Source organism: Rhincodon typus, chromosome 6 (genome assembly GCF_021869965.1).
Source record: "Rhincodon typus isolate 14 chromosome 6, sRhiTyp1.1, whole genome shotgun sequence".
Classification (NCBI taxonomy): domain Eukaryota; kingdom Metazoa; phylum Chordata; class Chondrichthyes; order Orectolobiformes; family Rhincodontidae; genus Rhincodon; species Rhincodon typus.
The window spans coordinates 35,457,861-35,479,535 of record NC_063337.1 but is presented as its reverse complement, the minus strand read 5'-3'; the positions used below and the strand labels follow the sequence as shown (position 1 = coordinate 35,479,535).

General features: G+C 38.4%; 1 protein-coding gene across 1 annotated transcript in view; it reads right to left on the bottom strand.

Annotated features, from left to right (window-relative positions):
• Positions 1 to 21,675, bottom strand: part of LOC109917764 — a 222,244-nt gene that overhangs the window by 5,226 nt on the left and 195,343 nt on the right. The window contains exons 6-8 of the mRNA XM_048597929.1: positions 15,910 to 16,142; positions 6,551 to 6,680; positions 5,428 to 5,800 (exon numbers count right to left, since the gene is read on the bottom strand). Of these exons, the coding sequence (XP_048453886.1) occupies positions 5,428 to 5,800; positions 6,551 to 6,680; positions 15,910 to 16,142 (736 nt within the window). The remainder of the gene's footprint in view (positions 1 to 5,427; positions 5,801 to 6,550; positions 6,681 to 15,909; positions 16,143 to 21,675) is intronic.

Genomic DNA, 21,675 nt, shown 5'->3' with positions numbered 1-21,675 from the left:
TCACCTTGTAGACAGTGCACATTGCTGCTATCGAGCGTAAGTGTATGTGGATACTTGTGGATGTAGTAGCAATCAAGCGGGCTGCTTTCCCTAGACAGTGTCAAATCAAGTGTTGTTGGAGCTGCAACCATCCAGACAAGTGGTGAGTATTCTATAACATGCCTGACTTTTGCCTTGTAGATGACATACAGGCTTTGCGGATCGAGGAGGTGAATTACTTGCAGCAATATTCCTAGCCTCTGACCTACTCTTGTCATCACTCTATTTATGTGGTGAGTCCAGTTGAGTTTCTGGTCAATGAAATCCCTAGGATGTTGATAGTGGGAGATTCATTGATGGCAACAGCATTGAATGTCAATGGGGTAGTGATTAGATTGTCTCTTATTGGAGATGGTCATTGCCTGGCATTTGTTTGGTATGAATGTTACTTGCCATTTGTCAGCCCAAGCCCGGAGATCGTCCTGATCTTGTCACATTTGAACATGGGCTGCGTCAGTACATAGAACATAGAACAGTACTGCACAGTACAGGCCCTTCAGCCCATGATGTTGTGCTGACCGATTATCCTGCTAAGATCAAAGTACCCTGCATACCCTACATTTTACTATCCTCCAAGTGTCTATCCAAGAGTCACTTAAAAGTCTCTAAAGTATCCGACTCCACTACCACTGCCGGCAGTGCATTCCACATGCCCATCACTCTGTGTGAAGTACATTTGTACATTTTTAGACTCCATGCTGCAAAAATGATTCTGTTAGAGAATGCAGACATTACCAGAACTGAGGTTGAACATTAATCATAAAACTACTTGCTCCACGCAAACATTTTTCCTTATACCAACAATGCTTCATTGCCAATTACTTTAATTCATCCTTCCACCATGGGAACAGTTTCTTCCTAACTATTCAGTTAAGGCCCCTGATAATCTTGAATTCCTCAAATCAAATCTCCTCTCAACCTTTTCTGTTGACAAACCCTTCCAACTGAAGAACATAAGAATTAACAGCAGCAGGAGGATATTCATCTCCTCAGGCAGGTACAGCCATTCATGGCTGATCTTCTACCTTAATGCCATTTTCCTACACTATCCCTATATACCTTGTTTAATCTATAAATATATCCATCGCTGTCTTGAACATAATCAGTGACTTGAGCCTCTACAGCCTTTTTGGGTTGTGCACTTCAAAGATTCACCACTCTCTGTGTGAAGACATCCTCCCCATCTGAGACCTAAATGGCGTGCTCCTTACTTTCAGACCATGTCCCCCGATTCTACACCTACACCAACCTCAGCCCAGGCAATCATCCTTTATGCATCTCGCCTGTCGATCCCTTTAAGAATTTTATATGTTTGAACAAGATCACCTCACATTCTTTTGAACACCTCGGAATATAGGTGTAGTCTAACAGTTCTTTCCTCATGGAAAATCCCTTCATTGCAGGAAGTAGCTTGGTAAATGTTTGTTGCACTTCCTCAATGGCAAGTATATCTTTTCTTTGGTAAGGAGAGCACAACTGCACATAGTATTCTAAGCGTGATCTCAGCAAGGCTCTACATAATTGCAGTACTTAAGTCCTTTTGTAATAAAGGTCAACATACTATTTGTCTTTTTAATTATTTACTGTGCCTGCATGCTAACTTTCACTGACTCATGAACAAGATCACCCAACTTGCTTTGAAGTTCAGCACTTCCCAGCCTGCCATCATTTAAGAAATACACTGCTTTCCTGTTCTTCCTTCAAAAATGGATACCCTCACATTTCTCTATACTGTATTCCACCTGCCAAATTTTTGTCCAATCATTCAGCATCTTCAAAAATCCTTGAAGGGACTTTGCACACTCCTCATAATTTGCCTTCCCACCTGTCATCTGCAAATCTGTATAATATTACATTTAATCCCCACATCCCAATCACTGATGTAGAATATGAATAGCCAGGACTGAAGCTCTGATTCTTACTGTACTCACTTGTCATCACCTGCCAACTTGAAAATGACCCACCTTGTTTCTATTCTCTGATTTTTGTCCATGTACCAGCTCTCAATCCAAACAAATATACTCCTCCCAATCCCATGTGCTATAATTGGGTTTACCAGACTCTTATGTGGCCCTTATCAAAAGCCCCATTAAGTGACCAATGTTAAAAGGAAACAATGTTAAATAGGACTTATTATATATTGTTAACATTAATTTCTACCAGAAGGGGATGATAATGTACGAAAAAAAGGAAACAACTTTCATTAACTTACATTCACCCCTCGGATGTTTCACAGCATTTTACAATGTATCTCTGTCGTAGTTCATTTGTTTTTTTTTGTGGAAAATAATAGGATTCAGTGACAGTCTAATAATAGTTAACTGCTCTTGTTTTTAAGTTGAGCAACACTAAGTTGGTACTTCACCCCATCTCCCTCTCTCTCTCCCCCCCTTTCGTAACTATTGGGTATACATTTGCACCTTCTGAACTGCAGGAAGCATTCCAGAACCTAAAAAACTGTGAACAAGGACCATAATACTCTGCAATGTATGCAATTAGGTCCAGGAGATTTATCTACTTTAAGTCTTATTAATTTCTCTAATACATCTTTCATAAATATATGAATATCCTGCTCCACATTTCCAAATCCCTAAACTCTCCCATTATTTCTAGACAATTTTTCGTATTTTCCTACATGGAGGCAAAGTATTTGCTTAGTTTCCCTGTCACTTCCTTATTCCCCAATATAAATTCTCTGGAATCTTTGTTTTGCTAATTTTTCATTTTTGTGTATCTGGAAATGCTTATACTGTCTGCTTTATGTTTCTTACTAGTTCACTTTTATTTTCATTTGCTTAATCTTTTCTTTGTCCTTAGGCTTACCTTGTTTTTGGGCGACTTTACAGGTCTCTTCCTTTGATTTAATATAATCCTAAATTGGAACCAAATTCCATGGTTGGAATATTTTCCTTGCTCAGTTTTTGGGCATTAAAGGAACACACTTTTGTTGTGAACTATGTATTAGTTCTTTAAATATTGGTCATTGCCTGTATGCAGTCATACTTTTTAAAGTATTTTCCCAATTCATTATGCACAATTTGTCCCTCATAACTTTAGAGGCTGTGTTTTCTTAAGATTTTAGACCCTAGTTACTGATTGAACTACATAATCTTCAAACATTGTAAAATACCACTATATTACGGTCACCATTTCATAAAAGCTATTTTAGAACAAGAATATTAAGTGTCCCTCTTTGTTTGCAAAATAACAAATCTAAAATGGCCCATTCCCTACTAGGTTCCTCAACATATTGTTTAGAAAGCCATTTTTGCATAGAGTCCAGAAATTTATCCTTCATACAAATTTAGTTTATCCAGTCTACATAGATTGAAGTTATCCATGGTTACGGCATTACCCTTGTTACCGACAGCTCTATTTTCCTGATTTATATTGTGATCTACATTATCACTACAGATGGTCTTCTATAAACAATTACCAAACATGTTGTTTCTTAGTTCCACCCAAATGGATTCTACATCTTGAACTTTAGAACAAATGTCATTTCTTATTACAGTATAATAGCTGTAATGAAAAGGTGGTGGGTAACTGCATTTATGCTGTCATTTCAGAATAAAAGAAGTAATGAGAGCTTAAGTTCAGTTACCCACCACCTTTTCCCAGCTTCTTGTCCTTCTTGAATGTCACATATCTTTGGATTTTAGGTCCCAGCTGTGGTTTTATTGTGGCTATACCTCTGTAAATATCACTAGGACATACATACGAACCTAAATTTGAGCTGACAACCTGTTTATTGGGAATACCACAGAAATTCAGATATAGAGCCCTTAATTCAGTTTCTATTTAAACTGAATCACTGTCCCTTCTTATTATTGCTTGATTATCACTATCTTTACCGTTAAGTTGATCTATGGCCTTGTCATTTTCCAATAATTTACTCAATCTTACCCTACCTAATCCCTTTCCCATTCCATTTTATTTACAAACTTCCTTCGTAAATGATTCGCAAGAATCCCATCCCAAGCAAAGTCCAGGGTAGGTTTATTCCATTCTTCCAGTACTGGTGCTGGTGCTCCACAAATCGTAACTAGTTTCTCCTACGCCAGTCTTTGAACCACTCATTCATCGGTCTTAACTTCTTAATGCCAATCTGCATGTGGCTCAGGTAATAATCCAGAGATTATTACCTTTGAAATTCTGTTTATAATTCAGGGCCTAGCTCCTCAAATTGATTATGCAGAGCCTCTTTCTTAGCCTTATCTATGTCACTGGAATCTACGTAGACCATGAAAGTCTGTTCATTCCCCTGTGGTTGTAAGTCTACCTCCAGCCCTGAGCAAATATCATGAACTTTGGCACCAGCAGGGAGTAGTCACTAACCTGGAATGGGATTTCAACCTACAGACTACGATTTGGAGATAAGCATGCTATCAACTGAGCTTCCTATTGATCTGTTCAATCATGAGCATTAATTTTGTACTGGTCAATGAAAGCAGCTGGTAAGATGGTATTCTTACAAAGAATCTCAACTGAAACATCAACTTATTTTTTGTTTCAAATGATTGCTGACACAAGATACATTTCCAACTTCTCCCATTTTTATTTTCGGCAAATCATCACGTCACTACACCTTTGTCTTTAATATATTGATCTATACTTTGATGATCTGACTTCATTAAATAGGGACAATCTTAATCACATAACAGTAACAAAGCTTTTCAATTCAGCTTGAATGATTTCTTTATTCAATCATGGTATCTGGGCATTATTGTCTAGGCTAGCATTTATTGCTATCCCTAGTTGCAGTGTCAGTGTGAGCCATCTTCTCCAACATTTAAGAATCCTTAAGATTTTTGAAATGAATTTGAAGCCACTATTACAATTATTGAAATGCTAGCATATCAAATCACATCAGCAATTGTTTATGGCTTTTAAATATTTAGTTGTCAAACAAATCTGAACCATCACCGAGTTCACCTTTTAACATTTAAGATAGGAAATCCTTTTCATGCATTCTCTGTCTTCCAAGGTCCTTATCATGGGTCATAAGTGAGTCACATGGCCTGGGCCTAAGCTCCTGCCAGTGCGAGAGTCAATTGCTTGGATTAAATTGAGAAGGAGATTCCTTCTACTTTTCATCGTCTTTCTTCCATGAAACAACGAAGATCACAAGCTTAACTAAGAGCCAGAACAAGAAATTAAGTCCATGAATCATTATTCTTGTACTGTTAAAGCTCCTGGAAGATTGCATACATTGCTGAGGATATAATTTTGCTTGTTGTTATGCACCCTCCTATATCACCGCAGTTGAATAATACACAAAAACCTACTGTCAAGATTCTTCTGCAAAGAACGGCTACTGATTTTAGAAAATAGGAAATCAATTGCTGCAACTATTTATCCTTAATTAATGTCAGAAATCAAGCTTACCCATTTCTTTGTCTTCTTCTACTCTTTTTCTTTCGTCTATACATGCTTGGAGCCATCTCTGTTTATCTTCTGGCTTTTTGGCACAGAATAGGTATACTTCCTCCGTTGCATTAATTCTCAGTTTGAAGGCATTTTTCACATTAATGTTAAATTCCTTGTCTTTACCATCTTCCACGTCAAGGACTTTAACCTCATCCATATCAATACGTCCTTTGTAGTACAACATATCTCGTCTCAATAAGTCCTTTTTGCAGAAAAACAACTGATGGTCAAACAGAAAAAATGTTCTCTGTTGGCTCTTTCCTTGACATGAAATTTTCATCAACTCGCCAGAATGAATTAATTCTGAGCTTCTGGTTAAAACATCTTGTCCCTGAAAAAATATACAGGCAAATGACATGATACATAAAGCTGTAATGTGCTACCCAGTCAACATAGACAGTTGAGTCAGCATTAGTTCAATATTCGATATAGATCCAGTCTTCAATATATCAGTTATGAATTTGCAGTACAAGTTGAGACAACAAGGAGCTGCTAATAAACTAACAGAACTCATTCCAGATGTGGAAATAAGGAATTGCAGAATTTTCATACACTAATAGTAGATTTTTCACTCAAATTTGTAGAATTTTATTTACTAGCATAATGCCATTCTCTTCCAGACACTGGGGTACTTGGATAAATAAATGGCTTCAATGCAAGTTTTTCAATACATATTTATGAATCGGAATTTTAAAAATCTAAGGTCATATTAAGACAAAATGTGCAAGTGTCATTGTACCATAACACACTGCAAAAACATGTGATTGATTTTCCTTGCTTTATGCGATAGCATGAACTGTATTTGAGTTCTGTGTCTTTTCAAATTTTGCCAAAGGGTTTACTTTAGTACTGGTAATTTTACATCTTTGCATGCAGTATTATATGAAAAAAGAAATTGAGGAATATAACAGATATTTCTCATTGCCTTATCTGGGGTAATATATTTCTGGTAGGATTTGAAGTAAATGACAGCAAATCTCAGCAAGTAGTTTTGAGTTTGCTTGTCAAAAGACAAACAGAAATATTATAAAGATTTATAAATCAAAGCAATTGAATTACAAGTCAGAAATACAATACGAACCTCCCAGTTTACAATGGACACTTGCCATTGAGCAATCTTGTCTATACTTTCTAGTCGTCTTTTGCGTTCATTAATCAGATGTGCTACATTCTTCATTGCTTCATATGCGGCTCTGATATTTTCATAATCACTGTGGAATAGTTACAGATTTCGTTAATGTTTCTAGAATTAAACCAAATACAATTTAGAACAAGAGAACCAGCAAATATCAATCAAGACAGATACAAGATTATGTTATAATAAAATTAGTTTCTCAAAACAGAGTTTGAAATAGTGCTGTAAGGAGAGTGATTTATATTTATTTTTATAATATTTATTTGAGAGTTTGGATTTTGAAACAGTGGCATGTGAAATCTGGTCTGAGTGTGATTAAAGCACTTTGGCGATTAACTTGTCACTATTTCGGTAGCTATGATCATTTATTTTGAAAACATTAAAGAGAAGGGCCTAGTTAGTAATGGGACTTTGCTTCCGTTGGCAGGGTTTTATAAACTAACATTATGTTTCAGGTAGAAGAATCACGAATTTATTTTTGATTTAGTGAAACACCCACAGCTTGAAGAAAGGCCTTCGGTTTCAGGGTTTACAAAAGTCTTGTCTGAAGCTGCGTGCGTAGGACAACTATTGCTGAGCAGGGAGACATTGTGGACCTGTTAAGAAATAGCTCCCTTTGGTGTAAAGAGTATAGCTTGAAAATTCAAAACCAGAAGTGGGTAAGGTGAAGCTGAGAAGGTTTAAACTCAGTTGTATCAAAACCTAAGAAAGAGGTTATCGGATTTTAGACTGGGAACTGAAGCCACCACTAAATTAAAGTGATGAAGAAGGGAATTCTTTCTGATGTGAGTACTATAAAGAAATGCTGTTGGGATTAAAGGGTTTGTACTTTACTGTATGCTTGAAAATCTTTAAACTTGTCTTATATGTGAATAGTTTATTCAATTTTTTTTGCATATTATACTTCCGTTTTATTGCCAAAACCAAATCTGCAGTAATGTGTGCTTGTGTTTCACCACAAGACCAAAAAGAAATCTATCAAGCCAGAATTCAATCTTACCTGTTCCGTAATAGTATTAGCTGGGATCATAACAATTGTGAGCTCATCTAGGATTTGAATTCACTGGATTTCAGAGGGATCTATCTTTTTTTTTTAAAAAAAATATCAGGTGGTGACTCTGGATATAAAAGGCTGTATTGAAGTGAAGCTTATTGCATGGAATTTGAAGATGGATTTGCATTGCTAAGAATGTTCTGGAAATGGAAGATATGGTGGATTTTTTGAAATCTTTGACTAAAGCTAAACCAAGACCGCTAGCAGATAAATTGAAGGTAGAATAAAAACCGGCTCTCATAAGGATTAGATGCTTCAACTGACTAACATACATTCAAATTGATAAAAAAGGAAACCTAAAATCAGGTATCATTTGGAATTAGCTATGGCATAGTTAGAAATGTTAAGACTGGACTTCGAGAAAGAGAAATGAAAGAACTTGAATTAGAGAGAAAAACAGAGACACAAGAGTTTAAAAAAAAATTGAAATGGAAAAAGGAGGAAAAGGAAAAAAGAGGACAATGGAAATTTAGAAAGAGAAAAATAGAGACCGAGATAAAGAAAGGAGGGGGAAAAAAAATCAGATAGAAATGAAAAGGGAGTTGGACTTAAGTAAACTGCAACCAAATATGGATGTTGTCGTTGATTTGCTCGCTGAGCTGGCTTGTTTTTGTTCAGACATTTCGTCACCATGCTAGGTGACATCATCAGTGGAGCCCCTGATGAATCGATGTTATTCTACTCCGCTTGGGATTTATACTGTCTGGTCCGTTATGGCGAGTACTGTCATTTCTGGTTTTGATCTGTATGGGTTTATATATGGGGTCCAATTCTATATGTTTGTTGATTGAAGTATGGGTGGAAAACCACGCCTCTAGGAATTCCTGTGTGTGTCTATGTTTGGCTTGGGCTACTACAGTTACTTTGTCCCAGTTAAATTGATGGCCTTTATTATCTGAATGTACAGATATTAAGGAGAGTTTGTTGTGCCGTTTTGCTGCTAGCTGATGTCCATGTATTCTGGTGGCTAGATTCCTTCCTGTCTGTCTGATGTAATGTTTGTGGCAGTCGTTGCATGTTATTTGGTAAACCATGTTCGTTCTGCATGTTGTGGGAATGGGGTCTTTAATCCTTGTAAGTGTTTATCATAGAGTGGCTGTGGGCTTGTGGGCCACCATGATTCCTAGTGGTCTTAGGAGTCTCGTTGTCAGCTCTGATATGTTCTTGATGCAGGGCAGTGTGGCCAGTGTGTTAGGGTGTACCGTGTCCTCCTGTTGTTGTCTGCTTTGTAGGCATCTGTGGATGAAGTTGCAGGTATCAGTTTAAAGCAAGGATCTTGTATAAGTGTTCTTCCTCTTCCCGGCGTCGTTCTGGAGTGTTGCAGTGTATCCTTGCTCGTTTAACTGTGTGTCCTAAAAGTGTCCTAATGCAGCTTTGTTTGTGGATGGTTGGCGTGGTTGCTGTGGAAGTTGAGGATTTGATCTGTATGGGTTGCTTTTCTGCTTACTGAGGTTTGGAACTCCCCGTTTGTCAATCCCCGTTTAACATCCAGAAACGGAAATTGTTTGTTGTTTTCTTCTTCCCTCGTGAATTTAATCCCTGTGAATACGCTGTTGATGAGGTGGTGGGTCTCTTCTAATTTGTTGCGTTTAAAAATGACAAAATGTGTCTACATACCGAATCCACAGTTTAGGTTGAATGTTGGGGAGGGTGGTGTGTTCTAGTCTTTGCATGACTGCTTCTGCGATGAGTTCTGAGATGGGTGACCCCATTGGTGTACCGTTGATCTGTTTGTAAATTTGACCATTAAAGACAAAGTGTGTGGTGAGACATAGGTCTAGTAATACAAGTACGTTGTCCTTGCTGATGGAGCTGCTGGTCTGCGTTGATGTTTCCTCTAGTAATGTGGCGACTGTTTCTTTGGCTAGTGGCATGTCAAGGATATTAGAGAACGTGAACTGGCAATGAAACAGATTAGAGCAAAAGGAGGACGTAAGAGGTTTATTTTTAGAGAAAAGTCTGTCCAAATGCAGAAAGGTTAGAACCAAAAAGTGATATTAAAGTTAACATGCTTCTACTGTAATAAGATTCAACAAATCAAAGTCAATTTTTTAAAAATTATTTTTTGTGGGATGTGGGTATCACTGGCTGGCCAGCATTTATGCCTGTCCCTAGATGCCCTTGAAGAGGAGGTGGTGAGCTGCCTTCTTGAGCCACTGCAGTCCACCTGATGTGGGTTGACCCACAATGCCGTTAGGGAGGGATTTGGACCCAGCAACAGTGAAGGAACGTCACGATGGTGAGTGGCTTGGAGGGGAACTTGAAAGTAGTGGTGTTCCCATATATCTGCTGCCCTTGTCCTTCAAAATGGAAATGGGTGTGGGTTTGGAAGGTGCTGTCTGAGGATCTTTGGTGAATTGCTACTGAGCACTGGTGGTGGAGGGAGTGGATGCGGGCTGCTTGGTCCTGGATGGTGTCAAGCTTCTTGAGTGTTACTGGGACTGCACTCATCCAGGCAAGTGGGGAGTATTCCATTACATTCCTGACTTATGTCTTGTTGATGGTGGTCAGGCTTTCAGGAGTCAGGAGGGGGAGTTACTCGCCGCAGCATTCCTAGCCTCTTACCTGCTCTTGTAGCCAGTGCGCTTACGTGGTGAGTCCAGTTGAGCTTTTGATCAATGATAACTCCCAGGGCATTGATAGTGGGGGATTCAGTGATGGTAACACCATTGAATGTCAAGGGGCGGTGTTTAGATAGTCTTTTATTGGTGATAGTCATAGCCTGGCATGTGTGTGGCATGAATGTTACTTTCCACTTCTCAGCCCAAGCCCAGATATTGTCCAGATCTTAGAGATAGCAAGAACTGCAGATGCTGGAGTCAAAGACAACGCAGTGTGGAGCTGGAGGAACACAGCATCAGGGGAGCAGGAAAGTTGACGTTTCGGGTCGGAACCCGAATTTCTGAAAAAGGATCCTGACCCGAAACGTCAATTGTCCAGATCTTTATGCATTTGGACAGTATCTGAGGAGTTGCAAATAGTGCTGAACATTGTGCAATCATCAGCGAACATCCCCACTTCTGACCTTAGGATGGAGGGAAGGTCATTGACGAAGCAGCTAAAGATGGCTGGGCCTAGGACACTACCCTGAGGAACTCCTGCAGAGATATCCTGGAGCCGAGATGACTGACCTGCTGGATTTTGAATGGGAGGCAGTTTGCAATAAAAGGGGAAAAAGGAAAATCAGGAAAGGAAATGGATAATAAAACTATAGCAGTACTATAAACTGAACATATTTCCTTAGAAAGTACTAAGGAGGGGGAGAAGTACAGAGTTAAATAGAAATATCTGAACAATTGAGCATGGATTAGAAATTGAAAATTCTGAAGTTGTAATTCCAACAATCAGTTTCAAAAAAACAGTGTTTAGAAAAGGTTAGAAAGTACCACGTTTCATCTTTCAGAAAACTTTCAAAGTGACTTAGAAAGGCTAATACAGAATAATAAATCAATTTATGGGAACATGTCAGGAGAAAAAGAGTTTGAGCTGTTCATGATGTTATTGTGAGGCATGCGTTACCCATAAAACAACAATGTTACAGATTCAACCCAGCAAGACTAACTCATGTGAGGGAAAAGACTAAGTTAATGACAGATAATGACGCCATTGAACTCAATCATAGTATCAGGAACTCACCTATTATGATGGTGCCAAATAGCGATGGGTCACAAATTCATATCCTATTCCAAGATTGGAGTGTTATATGGAACAAATTGGACGTGCATTATATGTCACAAAAACTGACTTGCTAAAAGAATACCAAAGAATTCCGTTGATGATATAACCAAAGAAATATTGACTTTTGCAACACTGGTTGGAATGAAAAATGCACAAGCTACATTCAGCCAATAGCCAATAAACGAATAAGTAATTGAAGGATGATGTAACTGTTCTTTACATTGATGATTTGATTGTTTTAGCCCGGGAAGAACATTTACACCACTTGAATGAGCGACTTGATCTGCTAAAAAAACATGCTACCTAGTTACAAAATTGGCTAAGAGTGAATTTGCCTAAGCAAAGGAATCATTTGGGCCAGATTATCGACCAAGGCCACGTAGCACCTAGAGAAGTGAAAGGACTGGCTTTTTTTTAAATTGCCCCAAGAATAGGATATGTGAAATTTTGTATTAGGTTAGCATGAATGGATTTTATTACAAACTTGTTCGAAAACTTTAGTACTGTCTTTGCACCTTTAACAAATTTGTTGAAGACAGAAAATCAGAATGGACACAGACTATCAAAGTATCATTGAAAATATGAAAGCTGTACGTACAACTGCCTTGGTTTTAGCCGTGCAAGATTACGAGACACTATTCAAAGGGGCAGATTGACAATGGTGTGGGGGCTGATTTTATGTAAGATGATTTGGCTTAGAGTAAAGATTCCTGACTTGAAGAAAGTTCCTTGGTTTCAGAGTTTGCAAAAATCTTGACTGAAGTTGAATGTCTAAGACAGTTGCTCCAGGGGGATATTGAGAACTGTTAGGAAATAAGTTATTTCAGAGTAAGGAGTTTAGTTTGAAAGTTCCAGACCAGAAGAGGTTGGTGAAAATTCTGAAGGGTTATATGAAACTAAGAAAATTTAGACTCCGTTGTATGAAGACTTGAGGAAGAAGCTATCACATTCTCAAGACAGGCAATTTAAGCCACCATTATATCAAGCCTGATAAAAGATGATAGAGAAGGGAATTCTCTTTGTTGTGAGTACTGTAAAGCAATGTTTTGGGATTAACAGGAATGTATTGTAAAGACTGTATCTTTTTATTTTTGCAGCTTTTAAAACCATGGATTGAAATCACACAGAGCTTTATAAAACCAGACTTTGAAAGGATGGCTATATGTTTTGAAAGCAAGTAACCTGACACCATGCCCAGCATCATGTAAACAACCGTTTGAGCAAACAGTAATTAAAGCCTGAGTTGCAGATGATTTGGAGATGAATGATTGTACAGATCCATTTTTTGTCGGCAACAAGAAGTTGGTCAGTCTATGGACTAGAGACCAGTTATTAATCACACAGATCTTTTCCCTGCCAACAACTGTGATTGGTTCTCAGGTAACTAAGCTTGGATCTGAGAACAAGTTTCAGAGAGGGAGAAGGATTCAGCTCTTCCCCAGTTCAGGAGTGGTCTTCTCTGCAATCAAAACTGACTGTAAGCCTGAAGAAAACCAGATTATATTTCCTGCAATAGTTGTTGCAAGCATTGATTTTTAATTGATAGATCAGAAACCTTTTATAAGTGAACTAACAATCAATGGGAGCTCCTGAAGAAATGAGTGAAGCTACATGCTGGCCAGCAGAAGAGTCATATGGAACATCTCAGCGAAAGAACCTGGGAACAATGTTTCCTCTAAGTTGCAAGGCTGCACAGTCACTCTAAGGTTCTATACATGGCAATCTGTGTTGGCACATTGATTGCAGCACTGACTTCTGGTTCTGGAAGACGCTGATGTGTACAGACCTCAGAGGCCTAAAGCAGCTGGAAAGAAAATTAGAGGAGTGCTGCCAAGGAACACAGACGACTGAACTGTCTTTCCAGATTTTACCCTCTGCCCAAAACCTATTACCAGTGTCTGTTTCCACGTGCCTGCGCATCTGTGTATCAAAAAGGGGGTGCTCATAAAGGTATTAAGAGTTGTAGTTCATCTTGTTGTATGCTGACTATTTATAAGAAAATTACCTGTAGCTAGAATCAAATTACTTGCAATGAAATAGTCATTGTTGTTCAGTACAGAAAACTTTTCCATGCTTTCTATGAAGCTGGGTCTGAAAGTCAGGTAATTTGAGCAATTTTGCCTACTTTATAAAATTTTCAACTTTTGGTGACAACTCTGGGAATAAGTAGTGGGGCTCAACTTCCAGCATGCTATCCCAGTGAGTCCTACTCAAACAGGATTTCACCATGTGCTTTGAAATCTTTAAACTTGTGTTACGTGTAAATAGTTTGGTTTGCTCTATCTATTTCTTTTACGTAATAAACTTCTGTTTTATTGTTAAACCAAAATTTGCATTATTGTACACTGTGTTTTAGTGAACTAACTGTTAGAAATTTTAAAAAAGGCAGTCCATCAAGCCAGATTTCAATCTGGTATCTGACCTGTCCAATAATTACATGAGTTGGGATCATATCACCATTTATTTTTGAAGCCTGATGGCAGTTAGAACTGTGTAACATATAGCAGGAAACAAAAAGAACCTACTTACATCTTTCTTTGAAACTTCCAACCATAATTAGCTATGTATCGTCTGTGGTGTGTTTATTCAAACAAAGCTTCTGTTCTATATGAGATGTAAAATATTTGCATATTCTAAATTGCTGAGAAGTTATTTTAAACTACATAGCTCATGGTTAAATCTGTGACCAGCTGAGTTAATGAGATGTAAAAAATTCCATCTTGTCCTGAGTTTAATTGATCTTAGTGTCAGTTGGTTTACTACATTTGATCTGTGTCCCAGTTCAGAGTAATGAGTAACTGACCAAGGTTATCATTCCTGACTGACAACTTGTGACTACCATTGGAAAAATGCATTTGCGATTATTGGGCAAAGGTGGGAAGTGGCACAGGTGCAATGTAGCCATGATAAAAATAGTTCACCAGCATTCAATGTTAATATCACATACCAATGCAGGTGCAGAAAATAGTCAAGGTAGCTAATGGAATGCTGGCCTTAATATCTGAAGGACTGGAGTATAGGGATGCAGGTGTTTACTGTAGTTATACAAAACGCTGGTTAGACCCCAACTAGAGTACAGAGTGTATATCTGGGCACCACACCTTAGGAAGGATGTTTTGGCTCTGGATGAAGTTTATAAGGATGCTGCCTGGAGTTCAGAGTTTAAGTTATGAGGGAACATTAGACCAATTAGGCCTTTATTCCCCAGAAATTAAAAGGTTAAAAGGGTGTTCTAATCAAGATCTTCAGTATATTAACGGGGAAAGACTGGGTAGATAAAGATAAACTATTCATTTTGTTGAAGCTTCTAAAACCAGGGGGGCATAGTTTAAGAATTAAGCCCAGGCCATTTAGCAGGAATGTTAGAAAACATGTCTACAAACAAACAGCAGTGGAAGGTTAGAACTCTTCCTCAAATGGCTGTTGATGGTAACTTGTTAAATTTAAATCTGAGACAGACCAACTTCTACTAAGTAACAGTATCAAGGAACACGGGCCCAAGGCAAGCATATGGAATTAGACCACAATTCAGCCATGATCGTGCTGAATAGTAGAACAGCCTAAGGGGCTGAATGGCCTATTCCTGTTCCTCTGCTCCAAATGTTCTTAAGGAACAGTATCCTTGGTCAAAGCATTCAGGAAATAAAGTTATCAACAAGATTGATTAAAAATGGTTTTCAATTTTGGGTAGATTTTACATTTGCTTCTGAGACAGGAGACATTTTCTTTATTTTGTGGCTTCTGTCACTAGAGTACTCAAATTGTCAGAAGTAAAGCTCTCCGAGTTGCTCCAATAACATTGAGTAGACAATGTATTTTGCCTGTTGTTTTCTGTTTCCTCCCCAAAGTGAAGCTAGCTCCATCCCTTACTTTTTATGCTCTCTCCCACAATCTCAAAGAGTTAGTGGGCTTCAACACATTTATTTCCATAACCACCTAAGCTAAATCCCAAATTCAACACAATGTGCACCGTAACACAGTATTTTCTTTTCAGAAAGACCCAATTTCATTTAGTGCAGAACTAGCTGTGATCCAAACAACACCTTCAATAAAATAAAAACCGAAAGAACTGCAGATGCTGTAAATCAGGAACAAAAACAAATTTGCTGGAAAAGCTCAGCAGGTCTGGCAGCATCTGTGAAGGAAAAAACAGAGTTAACGTTTCGGGTCTGGTGACCCTCTTCAGAACCTTCAGTAAAATGTCTAAGTATAGGAAATAATTAGTGTTCAAGGAAAAACTGGAACATGACCACCCTGTATAACCAAGCAGTGAAATTTATCAAAATCTCAAATAGTGAATTTTAAAAAAGGCTCTTTGCCCTAAAACAAGGTGCAGATACACAATACAAAGCAATCTTTGATCATCAGCATAAAAAATGCCCCAATAAAGCAGTTTAAGCACAACTGTTTGTGCTGAAAGCTGTTCTATTACATTTAGATTATACAAATCTCAGTCAAGGATGATACTTGGTCACAAGGGAAACTGAAGCAATGGGAGGAAAAGAAAATGCCTCATTTACATTTTTCACAGTCTGCATGTTTAATAAATTTAATATGTTTCAAGTTCTCATACCTGTGATCAGGGGTAGTGTATTTGAGCAACTCAGCAAGCTGTAGTGGATATTTACAGATCTTCTGGACTGGCGTAAGAAGAAAGCCATCAATGGCGATATCAATCATCTGTTGAAGCAGTCGACAGGCTTCAAAAAAATGTCGATATTTGCTTTGTTTCATTAGATTGGCGAGTTCAACACATGCACTGGGATGATTGTTGCAATATTCAGAGTATATCCCAAATCCTTCTTGCTGAAAGAAATGTTATTAAAAAAATTACCAGTAATCAACATTTGTTCATAGCGTGTTCACAGATCACTTCTGCATCAATAAAAAAAAATGTTAATTCCAAATCTTTCTTTTCACGTCTTGTGTCTGCAATGTGATGGAAGGAGTCGTTGACAGTGATATCAAGTGGCTCTTCCTCAGTAACAACCAACCTCGTCACTGTCATTCGGTTTGGGTTACACAAGAATCACTTAGTTCCTGACCTCATTATCTCCTTGCTCCAAACCGGGACAAACCAACTAAACTCTAGAGGTGAGGTGTGAGTGACTACCCTTGACATTAAGACAGATTTGACTATCAATGGCATCAAAGGGCCATAGGAAAAACAGACTCAGTGGAAATCAGGGGAAGTTTAATCTATCACAAAGTATGATGGCTGTGGTTCTCAGAGGTCAATCATCTCAGTCCCAGGATATCACCACAGGAGATCTTTTAGGGCATTGTCCTTGGTACAACCACCTTCAGCTACTTCCTCAGTGAAACAGGAGGTGATGGCCTAGTGGTATTACTGCTAGACTATTAATCCAGAAACTCAGCTAATGTTCTGGAGACTGGGTGCAAATCCCATCAAGGCAGATGAATTTGAATTCAATACAATATCTAATTATAACCATGAAACTACTGCTGATTGTTGGGGAACACCCAGCTGGTTTACTCATATCCTTCAGGGAAGGAAATCTTCTATCCAGACCAGGCCTGGTCTGGCTTACATATGACTCCAGAGCTACAGTAATGTGGACTCTCAATTCCTCTGAAAATGGCCTAGTAAAGTACTCAACTGTAACAATCACTATGAAGTCTCAACAAAGAAATGAGCATGACAAATGATAATCAGGAATGGGAATTTCAAGCATAAAGAATGAAGCACGAAGCTGGCTTGAGCTAAAAGTCACCAAACTTGCAAACTCGTCCAATAACTGTGTTGCAGCGAGGGAATTCAATGTTCATGAAAAGCTGGTGCAAGAATGGAAAAAAAAATTCAACATAAAGAAAATGCTGAAAACTAATTTTTTTTAAAAAAATTCATTCATGGGAGGGGAGTATTGCTAGGCCAGTATATATTTCACATCATTGACCGCCCTGGTGAAGGTGGAGGTGAGCTATCTTCTTGAACTGCTGCAGTCCTTGGGACATCCATAGTGCTGTTAGAAAAGAATTCCAGGATTTTAATCCAGTGACGATGAAAAAGAATGGCATTACAGTTCCAAGTCAGGTTGGTGTGTGACTTGCAGTTGGTGGTATTATCCTTCTCGCTGGTTGAGGTCATGGATTTAGCAGGTGATATCAGAGAAGTCTCCATGAGATACTGCAATGCATCTTGTAGATGGTGCACATGGGTTAAGGGACAAGCCAGTGGTCTGATATTAAAGAATGTATCAAAATGGGTCATGGAAAATTGTCAGAAACGTATATCACCACCATAAGTGCAATACATATAAATATTATCTATGTATACATTTATATTATAATACACACACACATATAAAAAAATCTACAGACATTTTCTTTTCAGTGGCCTAAATCAAGCAGTCTCGCAAAAATTCCCAAACAACAGTTACTTGGCATAGCTGCTTTACAGGACAAAAATGTCTAGTTTTGTGGCAGAAGATTACACAGACTTTCAACAGGCCTTAAAGCCAAAATGATCAGTTTTCAACTATGTCATGAAACAGCACTCAAAGCAATATTAATCACCAAAATGAATGAAATGCCCACGAATTTCAATATTTTCAGATACCACACTGTGCAGTGGGAAGGTTTGGCCTTTGGAAGCGTGCTTCAATGAGTCATTCAAGAATCGGGTTCACAAAAGTTGAAGGGGAGGTGGTTGATGGATAAATTCCTTAACAAAGAATGAAAATATTGGTACTGTCTCAGTTGATGTTTTGTGTGATTTTAGTACAAAAAATAAAACACACCACATCATTAACGCAGACTACCATTTGATAATTTAAATATGCAGAATATCCAGCTCAATGTATAGAGAAATGATTTGTTGCAGATGGATGATTCAAAAGCACCAAATCTGATACAGAGCGAGATTCTTATCAGGTGCCATTGTCAAAGTGACTCAGAACAAAATCTTTTCATCATTTTTGATGCTTTCTATAATATCTTAATTATAGTTAAAGGTACGGTTACAAAGTCAAAGCTGGAAACTAAATATTCAGGGATACGAGACCTGTGAAGGACAGACAGGAAGGAAAGGGTAGATGGGTTGCACTGCTAGCACAGGGTGGAATAAGTATGATAGCAAGAAACGATCTTGGATCAGAAGATGTAGAACCCATTTGGGTGAGGTAAGGAATAAAAAGGGAATATGGCATTGGTAGGAGTAGTCTATAGGTCTTCTAGCAGTAATTGCATGGTGCAACAGATAAAAAAAATGGCATTACATTGATCAAGGATATTTAGGAAGAATTCATAGATTGCATTTGGGACAGTTTTCTATAACAATGTGTTGTGGATACATAAGAGCATAAGGCCATAAAACATAGGACCAGAAGTAGCCTATTCAGAATTTGCTCCATCATTCAAAGAGATTATGACTGATTTGATAATTCTCAAATCCTTTCCTGCTTTTTCCCCTTGATTCCATTACTGATTAAAAATCTGTCCATTTCAGCCTTGAATATAGTTCATGACTCAGCCTCAAAAGTCCAATGTCGTAACGAGCTCCACAGATTCACAACCTTCAGAAATACTTCCTTCTCATCTGTTTTAAATGGGTGACCCCTTAAACTCAGATTACGCCCTTTGTTTTTCCTCATGGGATAGTCTACGACCAAATTTCATACATCTACAGTATTAAGTCCTCCAAGAATCTTGTATGTTTCAGTCAGGGTCATCTCTCATTCTGCTATCTTTCAAAGAGGACAGGGCCAAACTACTAAATCTGCCCACACAAGACAAACCCTCCATACACAGTATCCATTAAAGTGAACCTTCTCCAGACCGCTACCAGACCTGGTCCGATCAGCCCCATCAAACCGGACCCAATTTCCCTTATCAACCCTAAATACTACATCATTTACCTTGCACCCTACCCACAGCATGTTACATCTATTATTTGTCATCCTACACCTGGCAACCGCTGGCCTGCTTCGGTGAAGGCACTGAGTATAGGAGATAGTGAGAACTGTAGATGCTAGAGTCAGAGATAACACAGTGTGGAGCTGGAGAATTTCTGAAGAAGGGTCCTGACCTGAAACGTCAACTTTCCTGCTCCTCTGATGCTGCCTGGCCTGCTGTGTTCCTCCAGCTCCACATTGAGTATAGGAGTTACAATGTTATGTTACAGTTGTGTAAGTTGTTGGTGAGGCTGCACTTGCAGTATTGTCTACGGTTGTGGTCACCCATTATAGGAAAGACATAGTTAACCTGGAAAGTGTGCAAAGAAGATTTACAAAGATATTGCCAGGACCAGTAGGCCTGAGTTGTAGGGAGAGGTTGGCCAGGATTGACTTTATTCCTTGGAATGTAGCAGAATGAGGGGTGACCTTATTGAGGTGTATAAAATTATGAGAGGCTGATAGATAGGATGAATGCATATAGTCTTTTTCCTGGGCATTGGGAATTGAAAACTAGAGGGCACAGGTTTAAGGTGAGAGGGAAAAGATTTAAGAAAAGATTTAAGCAAGACCCGAGTGGCAACTTCTTCACGCAGAGTGGTGCATATACAGAATGGGCTGTCAGAGAGTGGTTGAGGGATATACAATAGCAACATTTAAAAAATATTTGGATAGGTACAATTGGAACTAGTGAGTGGGCACATGGTCAGCATGGACCAATTTGGGCCGAAGGGCTCGTTTCCCTGCTGGATTACTCTATGACTCTAAAAGAACTGTCTGCATAAAAATGTTTTCCTTATGGTGCCATTACTTCCTTTTGCTGATTGCCTTAAATTGTCACACAGGAACATAGATATTAAAAGCACGAGTAGACAACTCAGCCTCTCGAGCCTACACTGCCATTTAATAAAATCATGGGGGTCGGATGACTCCACATTCTCATTTACATTTATACTTTTCACCTCTTTGTTCATCCAAAACCTATTTACCTTTGCCTTAAAAATACTGAAAGACTCTACTTCTATTGCCTTCACAGAAAGAGAAAAGAAGTTCCAAAGCCTCACTTCTTCTTAAATGGGTGTTTCTTTACTCTAGTTCTAAATTCTTCGACAAGAGAAAACATCTTTTCAATGTCACCGTATCACCGTGTTTCAGAAACTTGCATGTTTCAACTAAGTCAACTACTCTTCTAAACTCCAGTGAGTACAAATCTAGTTTATCAAATCTTCCCTCGTAAGGCAACAGGCCAATTCCAGGTACTAGTCTATAAGGCTTCTTGGAACTGCTTCTAACACACTTTCACTCTTTCCTAAATAATGACGTCAATACTGTTTACTCCTGATGTGATCCCATCAATAACCCTTTACAAGTGGACACCAGAATGCAAATGGGTTTCATTCTGGAGTCTGCGCACAAGCTGATGCGCAATGGAAAGCAGTCATTCACAAGTACAGGAAATGCTCATATTCAGCTCTTTACATTTTAAAACTATGTATGGCTTCGAATTCGTAAGCAAGTTCATAAGTTGGGCATTTGTAAATCAGAGACTTTCTGTACTGTATAAATGAGTCATAGACTTCCGCACTTTTATATTCAGTATCCCTTGCATCAAAAGATGACATTCTATTAGCTTTCCTAATTACTTGTACCTACATACTAATCTTTTGTAACTCAGGAACTTGAACACCTAAATCCCTCTGCGTCTCAGAGCTCTGCAATCTCTCACCATTTAGATAACATGCCTCTTCCTGCCAAAATGGACAACTCCACTTCTTCCCACAATATAGCCTATTTTCTAGATCTTTACCCATTCTCTCCCATTATGGCTTCTTAATGCTCGCTTCACAATTTTAATTCCTACTTACCCACATTAATAGAAAATTTAGCATTTTTTGGCCCCTTAGTTGAAGTCACTTACATAAATTCTGAAAGGTTGAGGCCTCAGCACTGATCCCTACAGCACACTCATTGTCTCTTGCCAACCAGAATACAACATTCATGCATGTAGAAGCTCTTCGGAGCGATTTTTATATTTCTAGTGAGCTTTCTCTTGTACTCCAATCTTTCCCTCCTTAATTTTTAAGGCATTTTGTGTTTTTTTAATATTCTGTCCAATGTTCTGACCTCTCATCCATCTTTGTGTAATTGTATGATCTTAACTTAAGTTCACCACGATCTTCAAAATTTTTAGTTAACCATAGATGGTGGGTACGCTTCTTATATCTTGTTGGAATGTACCTGTTATATGTACTCTGAACATGTGTTTAAATGTCTGCCAAGGTACCTCAACTAACAAATCCTTTTAAGCTAATTTGACAGTTCACTTTAAGCCAGCTCTGCTTTCATGCCCGCGTAATTGCCTTTAAGTTTAAAATACTAACCTCGGAACCACACTTCACTCTTTCAAACTAATGTAAAACAGTTAT